Below are 14842 nucleotides of genomic sequence, written 5' to 3'. Positions count from 1 at the left end.
CGTTGAACTTCAAACCCACGCCCACGCAAAAAAAAAAAAAAAAAAAAACACAAATAACAACAATTATGTGCATAATTTGAAATTATGCACATGACTATTGCAGTATACAGCTTGAATGAAAATGCACATGTTTTTCCAGCAGGTAGTGCTTATAAAATAGGAGGAAAAACTGAATTTCATTGGTTAGTGCTTTAAACGAGGTAGCTGCACTGGTAAATTTAATATGCATTATACAGAGATTATCTAAAAAAATTACATTCTTGTTGCATTCATAAATAACAGTCAAGTTGCAATTACAGTCAAGTTGCATTCATAAATAACTTCATAAAATGTCCACAATATGTTTTTTTTTTACAGTTTGAGCTGCACTGTCTGGCACAGGGTGAATGATATATCTGCCACTTAGGGATCTCTAAACAGTAATGGGAACACCTAATAAGATGGGAGGTCAAAATAGGGTCTATAGTGTAGTGCCTCTACTATCCATATTAGTCATATCAGTAAAAAAATGGGCTTGGACTTTATGTAACGATGGCTTGCCATATTTTATTGAAAATCTATTGCTTTAAGGTTCATGAAACCCTTGACTACTTTTTTAAAGATTTTAACAGATATATGTGTCGCATAAATTAAGACAACACCAGTTCCTGCTTTAATTGTGGTGAAACTGGATAATTTTGAGCTTTTGTTTGCAAATCTTACTATCCGGCTTTAAAATAATCAGTGGGGTGGGATCGAAATCGGTGTCGCAGCACTCAACTGCTAGTGGAGTCATGTGTCTCATTACTACTTTTTGCCTGATATTTTGTATCCTATGAGAAGGCTCTGCTTTTCAACACATGCTTTCCGATGATAGAACTGCCAAGGTAGGAGACCATGAATGGCACATAGGCATTTGTGAAAGGTTGTAGGTGATTGTTTCTGTTGCGTATGAGTTTGTTGGATGTTGCATGGCTTTCCCAGGATGCAGACAGGGCTAGACTCTGCCTGCGGTTGGTTGGTCGGCCCAATCAGCCCATTGACTTGCAGTTATATGCATGTGAATGCGGCAGATCAAAAACACATGCTCATGTGACTGGTTTTGCATGTCACTGCATTCAAAAATTTAAGTTTATTAAATTCTGACTCACAAATTCACTTCATGTTAATGCACGAGGCCAATAGAGGATCAAAATGTGATCCATTTGCACATAATCTAAAAATATGAAGCAATCTTTCATTTTATCAGTGTTGCATTATCTTGACTTACCCTTACCCATCTAACTCAATTTCGCATGCTCAAACACTAGTGAAAAACTGAACACAATCATGCCTTTCAAACAGTGTATAGAACAAGTTTTATTATTTATTGGCTGCTGACTGTTGTTGTATATAGGCTCTTAAAAAAAATCTACTTTTATTTTATTTTCAGTATTTATTCATTCATTCATTTTCTTTTCTGCTTAGTCCCTTTATTAATCTGAGGTCGCCACAGCGGAATGAACCACCAACTTATCCAGCATATGTTTTACGCAGCGGATGCACTTCCAGCTGCAACCAATCACTGGGAAACATCCATACACACTCATACACTACGGACAATTTAGCCTACCCAATTCACCTATATCACATGTTTTTGCAGTTGTGGGGGACACCGGAGCATCCAGAGGAAACCCACGCAAACACGGGGAGAACATCCAAACTCCACACAGAAACGGCAACTGACCCAGCCGGGGCTTGAACCAGCGAACTTCTTGGTGTAAGGCGATTGTGCTACCCACTGCGCCACCGTGCTGCCCCATTTACAGTATTTACTTGTACTTTCATTTTAGGTACATTAAATAGTAGGAAAAAACATTTAAGGACAATAAATATCAGATACTTAAAAAAATAATAATAATAATAATTATAATTCCTTACATTTATATAGCACTTTTGTGGGCACTCAAAGAACTTAACACATAAGGGGAATCTCCTCATCCACCACCAGTGTTCAGCATCCACCTGGATGACGCGACGGCAGCCATTTTGTGCCAGACCGCACACCACACACCAGCTGATTGGTGGAGAGGAGACTTAGTGTGATTAAGCCAATTATGATATGGGGATGATTAGGAGGCCATAATGGTCAGAGGCCAGTGGGCAGATTTGGCCAGGATGCTGGGGTTAAACCCCTACTCTACTAAGGACATTGTGGGATTTTTAATGACCACAGAGAGTCAGGACCTCGGTTTAACCTCTCATCCGAAAGACGGCGCTCACCGAGCAGTATAGAGTCCCTGTCACTATACTGGGGCATTGGGACCTACACAGACCGCAGGTTGGGCGCTCCCTGCTGGCCTCACTAACACCACTTCTGGCAGCAACCTAGCCTTCCCATGTGGTCTCCCATCCAGGTACTAACTGGGCGCAGCCTGCTTAGCTTCAGTAAGCGACCATGTGCTTACAGCCCAACAACATGCAGGACGTCTGGCATTTGACAGAGAACACCAAGATTGGCACCCTGTGCCATTCACAGAAGAAAGCAGTTTCACACTGAGCACATGTGACAGACGTGACAGAGTCTGGAGACACAGTGGAGAACATTGTGTTGCCTGCAACATCCTGAAACATAAATGGTTTGGCAGTTGGACAGAAATGGTATGGGGTTGCTTTTCTTTGGAGGGCCACACAGCCCTCCATGTGCTTGCCAGAGGTAGCCTGACTGCCATTAGGTACCGAGATAAGATCCTCAGACCCCTTGTGAGACCATATGCCGGTGCGGTTGACCCTGGGTTCCTCCTAATGTAAGAGAATGCTAGACCTTATGTGGCTGGAGTGTCAGCAGTTCCTGTAAGATGAAGGCTTGAGCCAACTAAGCACATCTGGGACATCATTCTTCGCTGGAGGCCACACACTACTGAGCCTCGTTTTGACTATTTTTAAGGACATTACATCAAAGTTGGATCAGCCTGTAGTATGTTTTTCACACTTTTTGAGAGCAACTCCAAATCCAGACATCCATGGGTTAATACATTTGACTTCCATTGACAATATTTGTTTGATTTTGTTGTCAGCACATTCAACTATGTAAAGAACAAAGTATTTATTAAGAATATTTCATTCATTCAGATCTAGGATGAGTCTAGGATTTGAGCTGTGTTGATTATTTTGCATGCGTTTATTTCAGAGTACATTATGCTGTGTGTGTGTGTGTGTTTGTGTGCGGGAGAGAAGAGGAACCGATATATGCACGTCAGAGCAGAGCTCATACTTATGCACAAATATTCAAGGAAATTATGAAACATGCCCAAGTGAGCAAAATTCACTATTTGGTTTCTATTTACAGTTGCTAGAGTTAGAGAAGATTTTTTTTCAACACATTTCTAAACATAATAGTTTTAATAACTCAATTCTAATAACTGATTTATTTGATCTTTGCCACGATGACAGTAAATACTATTTTACTAGATACTTTTCAAGATACTTCTATAAAGCTTAAAGTTACATTTAAAGGCTTAACAAGGTTAATTAGGTTAACTAGGCAGGATAGGGTAATTAAGCAAGCTATTGTACATCGATGGTTTATTTTGTAGACTATCGAAAAAATATAGCTTACAGGGGCTAATAATATTGACCTTAAAAGGTTTTTTAAAAATTAAAAACTGCTTTTATTCTAGCCGAAATAAAACAAACAAGACTTTCTGCAGAAGAAAAAATATTATCAGACATACTGTGGAAATTTCATGGCTCTGTTAAACATCATTTGGGAAATATTTCAAAGGGGGTTTAATAATTCTGATTGCAACTGTATATGAGCATTGACACAAAGTTTTATTTTCAATATATGTGGTAAATAAAATTTTGTAGTTGTCACTATAAAATAAATAAAAACACACCTGAACAAATGCTAATGTATGTCAAGATAATCATACTATAAATTAAATGCTGCGTGTGATGCTCCTATGGTCTCAGGGAGAATGCACTTTTTGTGGTCTCTGTTTCACTGTACTAAGCATATCACAAATGAGCAGAGGTGGGTAGTAACGAATTACATTTACTTCGTTACATTTACTTGAGTAAAATTGTTGAGTAACATGTACTTTTTGAGTACATTTAAGTAAATTATTAGAGAAAAATCATTACTTTTACTTCGCTACATTTGGTGGCATTCCTCAGTTACTGTCAAATGGTAAAAAATATAATTCATATCACGAGGCGCCACATTGGAGAGGATGTGTGGCGAGAGGTTGCTATAGAGACGCGTCTCCAACTTTCATTCGGTTAGAGCACACGCACCTATGTTGGAATAATGGCTGGAATATATTGGAATAAAATCGAGGAAGACGTGCGAGTTTATACTGTGGTCACGCCATGGCCTTCTGCAGTTCCGAGGAGGACCGTCACGCTGTCTGTTCTGTCTGTTCAGTTTATCGGACCAGGTCACCCGCAGCCTCAAGTTCAGTCTATGTTTTCACTCCAAGATGTCAACAAAAATGGTCTGATAATGCGAAGCACGCTGTATATATACATGAATGACAGCTCCAAGCTGAAAAATCATGTAGTGGTAAGAGTCAATATTATCCCAATTTGAACCTTATTAATGGTAACTAAATTAATGGATAACTAAATTTATTGATATCAAATATGAAGTCAGAATTAATAGCCGCCCTCTTAATTTCTTCCCCCAATTTCTGTTTAACAGAAAGAAGATTTTATCAACACAACACATATCTTTTCCATGATGACAGTACATAATATTTTACTAGACATTTTTGAAGATACTAGTATTCAACTTAAAGTGACATTTAAAGGCTTAACCAGGTAATTAGACAAATCATTAACGATAGTTTGTTCTGTAGACCATAAAAAAATTGCTTAAGGGGGTTATTAATATTAAAGTTGTAAGCAAAGTTCTGCAAACTCTTTCTTTTAAAGACATTTGGACAAGAAGATGGAGCTGGTATAGTGGAGGAGGCTGAGTGTCTGCTGTTTGTTCAATCATGTTTTTTTCTACCGTCAAAAAAAAATATCAGGCTACCTCAAATAGATCGCTCCACAGGAAATATGCATTTAATTAATGCTCCGCTGTTATTATTATTTCACAAAACCTCTGTCAACATTTTAAATAAAAGTCATTAGAATAAGATTGTCTTATGATTATGACTTATTTCCTCAGTCTCACTGGCGGTTCATGTGTGCACGCAGTGTGTGATGAAAGATTTGATTGGTTATCATTATACAAAAATAAAGAAAATCTTTGGATTTGTTTGATTCGTAGATTATGCTATTTTAAAAACTGATAATATATAAGAACTATTAATAACTGTAATTTTCCAAATGGAAAAAAGGTTGGTTTGTTGGTTGCACACTAAACCATCAATAGCCTGTTTGTTAAGTTTATGACACGGCTCCAGGCAGCACAGAGGCGATCAGCATCAGAGCTGGTTTGTGTCAACTCATCTGTGTCAAACTGTGACCAAAAATATCCTTCTTTCATTTAGCTTCATTGGCAAAATACATCTGTAGACACGTGTGTTACTGTCCCGTAAGTTAATAAATATTTATTGCACATTTAGGGGCCGATCTTCAAAGAGCACGCCTTTCTGTTCCAAAAACACGAGGTGCACTGCACTGCCTTTTATGTTGACAAGAAAAAAGAAGCGCATTGCTTTTTAGGAAACGACTGAATCAGCTGAGCCGTATTGTGCGCGAGTTATGTTGCTGTCGATGTTATAATTGTAATTTTTTATAATATTGTGATATTCAAGTTCTGTAAAGTAATACAGCTCTGGATAACTTGCAACAGCAACCATAAGTCTCTCCTCCATCATTAAAAGTTTGCCATAGTTGGCTTGACAACACAAACCCTGCTGAAACCTCACCAGAAACCCTGCAGTGCTTTCATTTGATTGAAGAATGAAAAAGATGCGACTGACATAACATGCTTTTTCCACTCGAGCACACAGCACGCAACGGCAAAACGTGAGGCGCCCAGGGTGCATAAGCAGCGCATAAAACACTCGCAGACGTTAGTAAACCATTCAACAGATGCCCCTCTCAACACAAAAAAGCGCGTTCGACAGAGGCGTCACTAGACATAATTTACTGGGGCACGTGCCCCAGTAAAAATCTCCAGTGCCCCAGTAAATGTTTTGAGATATGATTTTCCTCATATGCAAGTGTATTTATTAAGAGTGGTAATTCCGAAAGAAAGACCCTATTCTCTATGTGCAACCGAACCAACGCTGGTGAAGCAGTGTAATCAAAAAGCAAACTGACGCATCTCTGCCTGTGCGCAGAACCCGCGCGCCTCTCGTACCCGCTGTTCTTCAGCCGGTGCGAGTGCCGGTAGTTAACATGCATGCCAAAAAAGCAGACTATTTGCTTGTTACGTGCTGCTCATGCTTTGTAAAACCGGCGTAACAGCCTTTTTTGTTTTGCAAGTCGACAAAACTAAAGCTTAAACAATATGATGGTGATCTTACTAAGCATGCCTCCTGATAGATTTTTTTTTGTATGAAGCAAAAAGGAGGCATGACGAGTCAGGGAGGTAAGACTTAATAAACCAAATTCTCTGCCATGTGTCAAGTCTAAGACAACAGACAATTCTATAACACATCTTTTTTGTATTTTATTGAATTGTCTATAGAATTTCATTCAAATGAAATTAATATTAATGAAAAGATATCTTAAATGATCTTAGCATATCAAAGCATATTCCACTTAGCATATTCCAGTTACATTTAAAGGGCACTTATGGTGAAAAATCTACTTTTCAAGCTGTTTGGACAGAAATGTGTGTAAGTATAGTGTATAAACTGTCATATTGGGGTGAAATAAACACACCCAGTCCTTTTTTTTCAAATTTAACAACATAAAAACGGTGGACCAATTGGAGCGGTTTTCAGATCGACCGCAACTCTACGAAGGAGAGCGGTCCCCCCGCCCACCAATATTGATTGACAGCTGCGCGTGTTAACATGTCCGGTAGTCAAGTGTATTATCATATCATCAAGAGAGAACGAGCGCAAAGCAGCCGGGAATAAAAGGTGTGTTCAGTTCGCTAGGATCATCAATCATCATCAAATGTGATCAAGAGTGAGTTTCACAAGTTTAAAATGTTTTAAAACACAAAATTACAGCGATTCACTTCAGATGCACTTAATCAGCACAGCCGCGTGTCAGAACAATTATAAAGGAAGACGCTTCAATCGCGGTTTGTGGACGTTAAATCAGGTTTATTTTGTACATTAATATAAGAGATATCCATACAGCAGTGGATATTACCAGTATCATGTCACATATGCGTGCAAAACGAGTGCAAAGCTTAACGCGCTGTCTCTCTCTCTCTCTTTCTCTGTGTGTGTGTGTCTGCGTGTCAGAACTATGTATGTGTGTGTGTATGTGTGTGCGCTATGAGTTTGTGTCCTTGCTGAGTGTGTGCGTGAACTTTGTAATGACATTGTGTGTGACTCATTGTTGCAAATCCACAAAAAAATGCATCAAATACTGATTGTTAAAATTCTTACTGTTGTATTTCTCACACACGTTACATGAGATCTGCTTCCTGAGGCAGCCGAGGGTGGCGATTGCTGACAGGCACGTGGGAACGGTGGGCGGGGAGGACTAGCCTTAAAGGGCCAATACAAAAAAAACAGCAAAACCTTTTTTCCAGCTATAATATAGACACTTCAAACAGCTATAATAAATAATCTGATGGGTGTTTTGAGCTGAAACTTGACAGACACATTCTGGGGACACAAAAGACTTATATTAAATATGAAAAAAGGGGTAACCTATGTGCCCTTTATGTTTATGTAGAATAATAATTGTATAATAACAAGAATACTTTTATTTATAATGCAGTGTTTCCTCTAGGATTTTTTCCAGCTGTGGCAGCAGGTCTTTTTTACACAGATCTACTAACTACCTGTGGCGTTATTTCATTGACAAATGTCATGAGCGCAGTACTACGAGTCGAGATCGCATTTATGTAATAGCCTACAGCATGTGAATCTCTTTGCTTGCGCGCCGATTTCCTCTGCTCGTGCACAAAGCTTCTTGCGCACCCCCAAATACGCGCTGCTCAAGCGCAGTCGCAGATCTTCTTGTGCGCTCTGAAATAAACACTGCTGAACTGTTATTTATTGCGTTTATGTAACGAGTATGGCTCCAACATTTATTAGATTTGCTAGGAATATATATGAATGTCTCCAATAGACCTACAGAGCGGTATTAATGCGTCCTGAAGTAAAGTGAAACAGCTATACGTTGTGTTTGCTGGCCTCACGCATCACACACCTGTCAGCCAGCCAGTCAGTCAGCACGTAACCTTAAAAAGTTCACGCGGTTATAATTCACTTACCTTTTAATACGTTTTGGTGCGATTATCACTCGCTATTAAAAAAAATAAAATGTTTGCTATGAGAAGCTGTAATGTAGCCGTGGCAGGATGAATTTTGGTGTGGCGCCCTGCCATGGAAAAATGAATGTAGCAAAAACCATGTGTGAATATATATATATATATATATATATATATATATATATATATATATATATATATATATATATATATATATATATATATTTTTTTTTTTTAAATTTATTTATTTATTTATTTTTGAGGGGGGGTGGGGGGTAGATGGAGGAAGGGGGTGCGTGAGCCAGTGGAGCTTTATGTCTAGCAACGCCCCTGGCGTTCGCTGTGATCGGCCCCTTATGCAGCCAAACTTTACAAATATATAAACTAATATTTTTTTATCATTTAACTGATATCATTAATTGGTTACAAATGCACCCTTTTGTTTAACGGTTAATCAATTTTTTTGAACATCTCTAATTAAACCGCATGCTCTAAAATATTGTAATTTTTTTCGCTCACGGCCGCACGCCGGAAATCCGGCACGGTACCGGAATATTTTAAGCCCTGCATTTCTGTGTGGAGTTTGCATGTTCTCCCCATGTTGGTCCTCTGGTTTCCCCCACAAGTAATTTTTTTTTTTCAATTCACCTCTATTTGTATAGCGCTGTTACAATTTAGATTGTGTCAAAGCAGCTTCACATAAAAGGTCATAGTAAATTGGAACAGTGTAGTTCAGTTGTACAAGTCCAAAGACATGCGCTATAGGTGAATTGGGCAAGCTGAAATTGACCATAGTAATTGAGTGTGAATGAGTGTGTATTGATTCCCGAAGATGGGTTGCAGCTGGAAGGGCATAAAACATATGCTGCATAAGTTAGCAGTTCATTCCACTGTGGCGACCCCAGATTAATAAAGGGACTAAGCCGAAAAGAAAAGGAATATATATATATATATATATATATATATATATATATATATATATATATATATATATATATATATATATATATATATATATTTATTTATTTATTTATTTGTGCGTGTGTTTATATAAATAATAATAAACAGTATTCTTTTTATAAATATTTGATATTGGTCACACGATTTAAGTTTAATTTTTTTGTTTCATCAGTTTCAATGTTTAGCAGTTTAATAGTGACCTAATAGTAATATTAGGTTTATACAGTCCTTTGTTCTTTAACGTGGGGACAGATCCACACAACGCCGCTAGATGGCTCGGTTTAGTACTCTTGTGTCCACAGAATATAAATTTCCTCTTTATTTTTTTGACTTGATTCCATGTGATAAAAAAAAACTACTAGTCAGTCAACAATTCTAACTTTTTAAAGACATTAAATCATTTAAAGGCCTTAAAATATTAAGTCCAATTGAAAGTAGCCTAATAGAATTTAACATTTCACCCTGAAAAAATATCATACATTACTTGAAAGAGTTTATCACTTTCACTTTCCTTCAGCGTAGTAGAATTGAATTGAATTGAATTGAATTGAGCGTAGTCCTGGCTTTTTAATAGTTTTAATTAATTATAAAATATTTTTTTATAAATTTGTAATAGCCTATCATCTAAACTTTCAGGTAATACATTTGAGGTGCCCGGCTGTAGCACTTAATAAATGACACAAGAACAGATGATTTGCAGAGAATATAACAAATGTGCGTACTGGCTTTATTTATAACGTACATAGAGCATAGGGCAATTCTAGACTATTCTAGGGCAGTTTTCACATAACGTACATAGGGCAGTTCTAGCTCAGAGTAATTGGGCAGCCGGGCAGGGGCCACTTGTGCTTTTAGGGGGCACACTTTAACATACGTCATAAACTACTTAAACAATTATTCAAAGTCTGTTTTTTCATGCATCACTCTGCAGTCTTCATAAACAAGATAATTAAATAACTTAAATTCATAGTCTTCCATGTTAATTTATTTGACAAGTAACTTTGTGTTGTAGGATAGCCCATTTTTTAAAACTCAAGTACATGATTTAAGGCACATTTTCGCACCTGTTAACTTTAACAGATGCAGTTGTCCTCCTATTAACTTAAAATAATGTTTTCCAAGTGATCTTTAACAAACCAAGGAGATTTTCATAGTATTTTCTATAAAACAAAAACAATCATTCTATATTTCAAATCAAATATAGTTATTTTTTGAACAAAAGCAGTTTTTAATTCTTTAAAAAACAATTTTAAGGTCAGTAATATTAGCCTCCTCAATAAATATTTACTGTATATTTTTCTGATTGTCTACACAACAAACCAGTTATACAATAACTTGACTAATTATTCCAACTTTCCTGGTTAACATAGTTACAAGTCTTTAAATTACACTTTAATCTGAATCAACAACTTTAGAATACTTAAAGAGACTTTAATCTGAATACAACTATCTTGCAAAATAACTAGTAAAATATTGCACTGACTGGGAAAGATAAAGTAGTTACTAGAAATTAGTTAAACTATTGTTTAAAAACGTGTTGTAAAATAATCCTATGTTGGAAGACTCGTGCTTTATGTCACTACTGAAATCAAAAATGAAAGAAGGCAAAGCTAAACGAGTTCAATATTACTTTGACAAGAGCGTGACTGAAAACTACATTTGATCAATGTGTTACATTTGTTCTGTACTTGCGCATTTGTAAGTTCAAAACTGCATTTTCTAATGTAAAACTATATGCACTCAACTTCTAATCAATAATTGCCTAGTCAAGGACTTCCTATATTAAAAGTTTGAAAAAATAGATATTGAAAACAAAAGTCTAATATAATTAACAGTGGACATTTTGATAGTGTTTTACAACATGAACATGACTGAAGTTGAATCTTTCTATTACCTGTGTAAATTTTGGGGGTTAACTTCTGATGAATGTTGGAAACTGATGCAAGCAGCACCGTCACTGACAGAGAGAGCAATTGAGCGCGAAAGCAGAGAGAGCGAGTGCACGTGACACCAAGAGCGCGCGAGAGGGGTCTTAGTCATATCTGCCACCAATGGATGATCTCGCTTATCTGTGGCGTTTTGACACAAAAATATGTGTCCAAATTTAGGGGGGCAGATGGGGGGGCCAAGCTTGTTGACACGGGAGCACCGTAGAAGCGTGCATATAGCCGCGCACGCATTTAAAACAATTTCATGATTAGCGGCTTCCTCACGCGCGCACATTATAGGACTACACAATATCATTATACACAACAGCCAAGGTAGGTCTACAATTACATCCCTGAATGACATCCAGAATGAATGTGTATATATATATAGTTTTTAAATTTTTATTTATTTATTTTTTAATGAAAAGTAACTAATAACTATTTACTTGAGTAATTTATCATCAGATACTTTTTTTTTACACTTGAGTAACTTTTAAGATTGTTACTTTTACTTGAGTAAAAATTTCCACAAGTACTTGTACTTCTACTTGAGTATAGATTTTCTGATACTCTACCCACCTCTGCAAATGAGTGTATATACTAGTATACCAGTATACCCATGAATTATTTAACACACCCATTCTAAAATCAGAGACAATCAAGAATGTTGAGCCATTTTCATAAGGTGATCTGACGCCAGTATTTTAGTTTAGCTTGGAGTGAAAAGTATTTTGCAATTAAACTAACTGCAACTAAGCACAAATTATCAAATTTAACACATACACTTAATACACTTCATTAAATATGTACACACAGACATCACCTTTATGCAAGTAACTATGTCTGTATATAATAACTTATATTTGATTGTAACTCAAACTTGACTGTAATGCATTAATGTGCACCTTTTGTAAAGCTGCTTTGAAACAATAATTATTGTAAAAAGTTCTAAATACAAATAAACTTGAATTTAACTAACTTGAAATGAATGCTGATTTTTAGTCAGTCTGTTAGTCAGTTAAACCAAGGATTCATACCTAGATGAAGACTGGATGATGATCCATGCGAGGAGGGTAGAGAGGGTGGAGGTGTCAGAGGTGAGTGACCAGGTGTCAGTCCAATGGGGCTGGGAGAGGAGGAGTATCCAAGACTGTTGTAAAAAGATTGGCCAATGGGAGTCAAGCTGCTACCACCACCCCGCTTATACAGGTCCGAACTGGCCAAAAGTGAGTCCCGACGAACTGCGCTGCTGTTAGTTGAACTTGACACTGCAAATGTAAAATAAGAAGAAGAACAGTGAACAGAAAGACAAAAAACAAAATAATCTAGAAAAATCTAAACAAGATAGAGGCTCTCTCAAAACCATTTTCTTAGACTAAACTGTGATCGGTACATCTTAAGTTTACTTTGCATGTGATGATTGCAAATAGTGGAACTGACCTGAGGAACCAAATGCACCAAGAGCAGAGCCTAATCCAACACCCAAAGATCCACTAGTGCTGCTGAAACCAAGAGAGGTGCTAGGTGGAGGAGCTGCACTTGTATGGGAGAAAAGTGAGCTACTCTGGGAACTGGGTGCTACTGAACCAGAGCCATAGAAGGAGTTTGAAGGCAGACCGCTGGAAGGTGGAGGCAGCTGCTGCTGGGGTTGAGGCTGCTGGGGTTGTTGGCATGCCATGGATCGGTACAGACCATTAGCAGGACCAGACATACTATTACCAGAGCCTGATACAGATGCAGCTGCAGCTAGTCAAGAGATGACGATAAGTAAAAGTTGAAAAACATTCACAAGCAATATAATTAAGTCAATTTTGAATTTAATTAGTTAGGTCAGACTGTACAAAAAATCCTAAAATATTTTCCATTTAAAAAGTAAAACAATTGGCACACTCACCAGCTTGTGCTGCTGCTGGGTTGATGAGGAGAGGGGCTTGGACCAGTCGAACAGGTCCACCCAGACCAGTGCGAGTTCCAGGACCCATGACCAATGCACCAGTCTGATCATAATAAGCAGCCGGCGCTAGAACCTGGTAACCTAATTTAAAAACAGACACATAGTTTATTTTTATGCAACCTTATGTAAACATTTAGCATTCTTTAATTTTCTTTATTTTCTGGACAAAGTATTTTATTTTCTATCAAAGTAATATATACATAATTATTTACAAAATATACATATAACATAAAAAAAACATTGATTCACACAGAAATTCTTCCCAAAGCACCCTCTAAGCTTTTCCTTGACAAGATACTGATTTAATCTTCTTCCTTTGAATGTACAAGTTTAGCAAATTAGCCAGCAATGGTTATTGCCTTATAGTAGCCAAACTACAGTCCCTTCGGTAACTCAGTGGTTATAGATTTATGATGAGACTTATGTACAGCTGTATTATTAATGTGCGAGTAACTGTACGTTCAGACCGAAAGCGACGAGAGCGTCAAAGTAGCCGGAAGTCATACATTTTCAATGAGAGCCGACCACAGTTGTTCCCAAGGGTTTGATTATTGCGGTCATCAGATTTCCAATTATTTGCAATGTTTTCTTACAGGAACATACATTAAAAAGTTACTGGCGAGTTACTGATGTGCATTAATGTTATATATATTTAGAATATAGAATATTTCAGACATATGGACACATATTGGATAAGTGGAGCAAAGCCACACCACACGCAACTTGATCTTTCCTAGTTAAATGAATTTGACAATAAGTGTGCAACATTTTTACTTTAGAAAGCATGTTTTCTACGGTAATGTAACTGATATGATATGCTGCAACGGCCGCATATGGAGATCAACGTAGCGAATTTTGATGCTCTCGCCGCCGGAGCTGAAAGCAGACAGTGTTGTCACGAGGGCGGCCAGAGCAACCATTGACACTCTCACCACCTTCGATGTGAACACACATCAATAGTGTTTCATTGCTCAAAGGTTAACAGTTCAAATCTAAGTATTACAGTTTACTGCATTTCATGGATTATAAAAATGTGCATTGTTTAGTTATTTTGATTTGTTATATACATGCAACAAAGTTCTGAAGTATTTAAGCAATTCGTATAGCCTGGGAGGTTCAGAGAATCCTTTCGTTTCTCCTTTCAGACATTAAGTGGTGTAACACTTGCTTTAAAAACCACATGAATTGTGTACCACTCATTGCGAACCACACAAATTGTGTACCACCACTACCTGTGTATCACCACCACCCATATTTCTTTGAGATAATGTTTAATCCTTTCCCTGGAAGTAGTGATTGAAAAGATGGCACCTTTCAAATTCAGCACTGTGATTGGATGATCCTGTGAGAAAGTCACTGGAAGGTGTCATCCATAGTGTGACCGACATTTGCATAACCATAGTCCACAGTTAAACAGTTTTTAAATTTAAAAGTCCTAAATATTTTTCTATGCACAAATCATTTTCCTAACCACTTCTAGTTTACCCAAAGCATTGTGCTGAATATATAAAGTCTAAACATCACTATGTAATGTTGATCTTTACCTAAGCATTTATATATAAACATTAATAAGTGCATTTTCAGAAATTGCATATTAAATATATACATGACTATTTGAATCTAAAGGTATATTAAGTGAAATATTCCATTTTTTGTCCCTTTTGTGACATGGAAATA

At 37.2% G+C, this 14842-nt stretch overlaps 2 protein-coding genes across 4 annotated transcripts in view; one reads left to right on the top strand and one right to left on the bottom strand.

Moving 5' to 3' along the window:
* LOC130247579 (pumilio homolog 2-like) overlaps positions 1-14842 on the bottom strand; it is a 151149-nt gene that overhangs the window by 46230 nt on the left and 90077 nt on the right. For all 3 annotated transcript variants that reach the window (XM_056480878.1, XM_056480877.1, XM_056480879.1), the window contains exons 9-11: positions 13106-13246; positions 12652-12957; positions 12249-12479 (exon numbers count right to left, since the gene is read on the bottom strand). In XM_056480878.1, the coding sequence (XP_056336853.1) occupies positions 12249-12479; positions 12652-12957; positions 13106-13246 (678 nt within the window). The remainder of the gene's footprint in view (positions 1-12248; positions 12480-12651; positions 12958-13105; positions 13247-14842) is intronic.
* LOC130247582 (HERV-H_2q24.3 provirus ancestral Env polyprotein) overlaps positions 1-14842 on the top strand; it is a 92607-nt gene that overhangs the window by 72278 nt on the left and 5487 nt on the right. The gene's annotated exons all lie outside the window — the stretch shown is intronic.

This window comes from Danio aesculapii, chromosome 20, assembly GCF_903798145.1.
Source record: "Danio aesculapii chromosome 20, fDanAes4.1, whole genome shotgun sequence".
NCBI lineage: Eukaryota > Metazoa > Chordata > Actinopteri > Cypriniformes > Danionidae > Danio > Danio aesculapii.
This window is presented reverse-complemented; position numbering and strand designations above follow the sequence as displayed.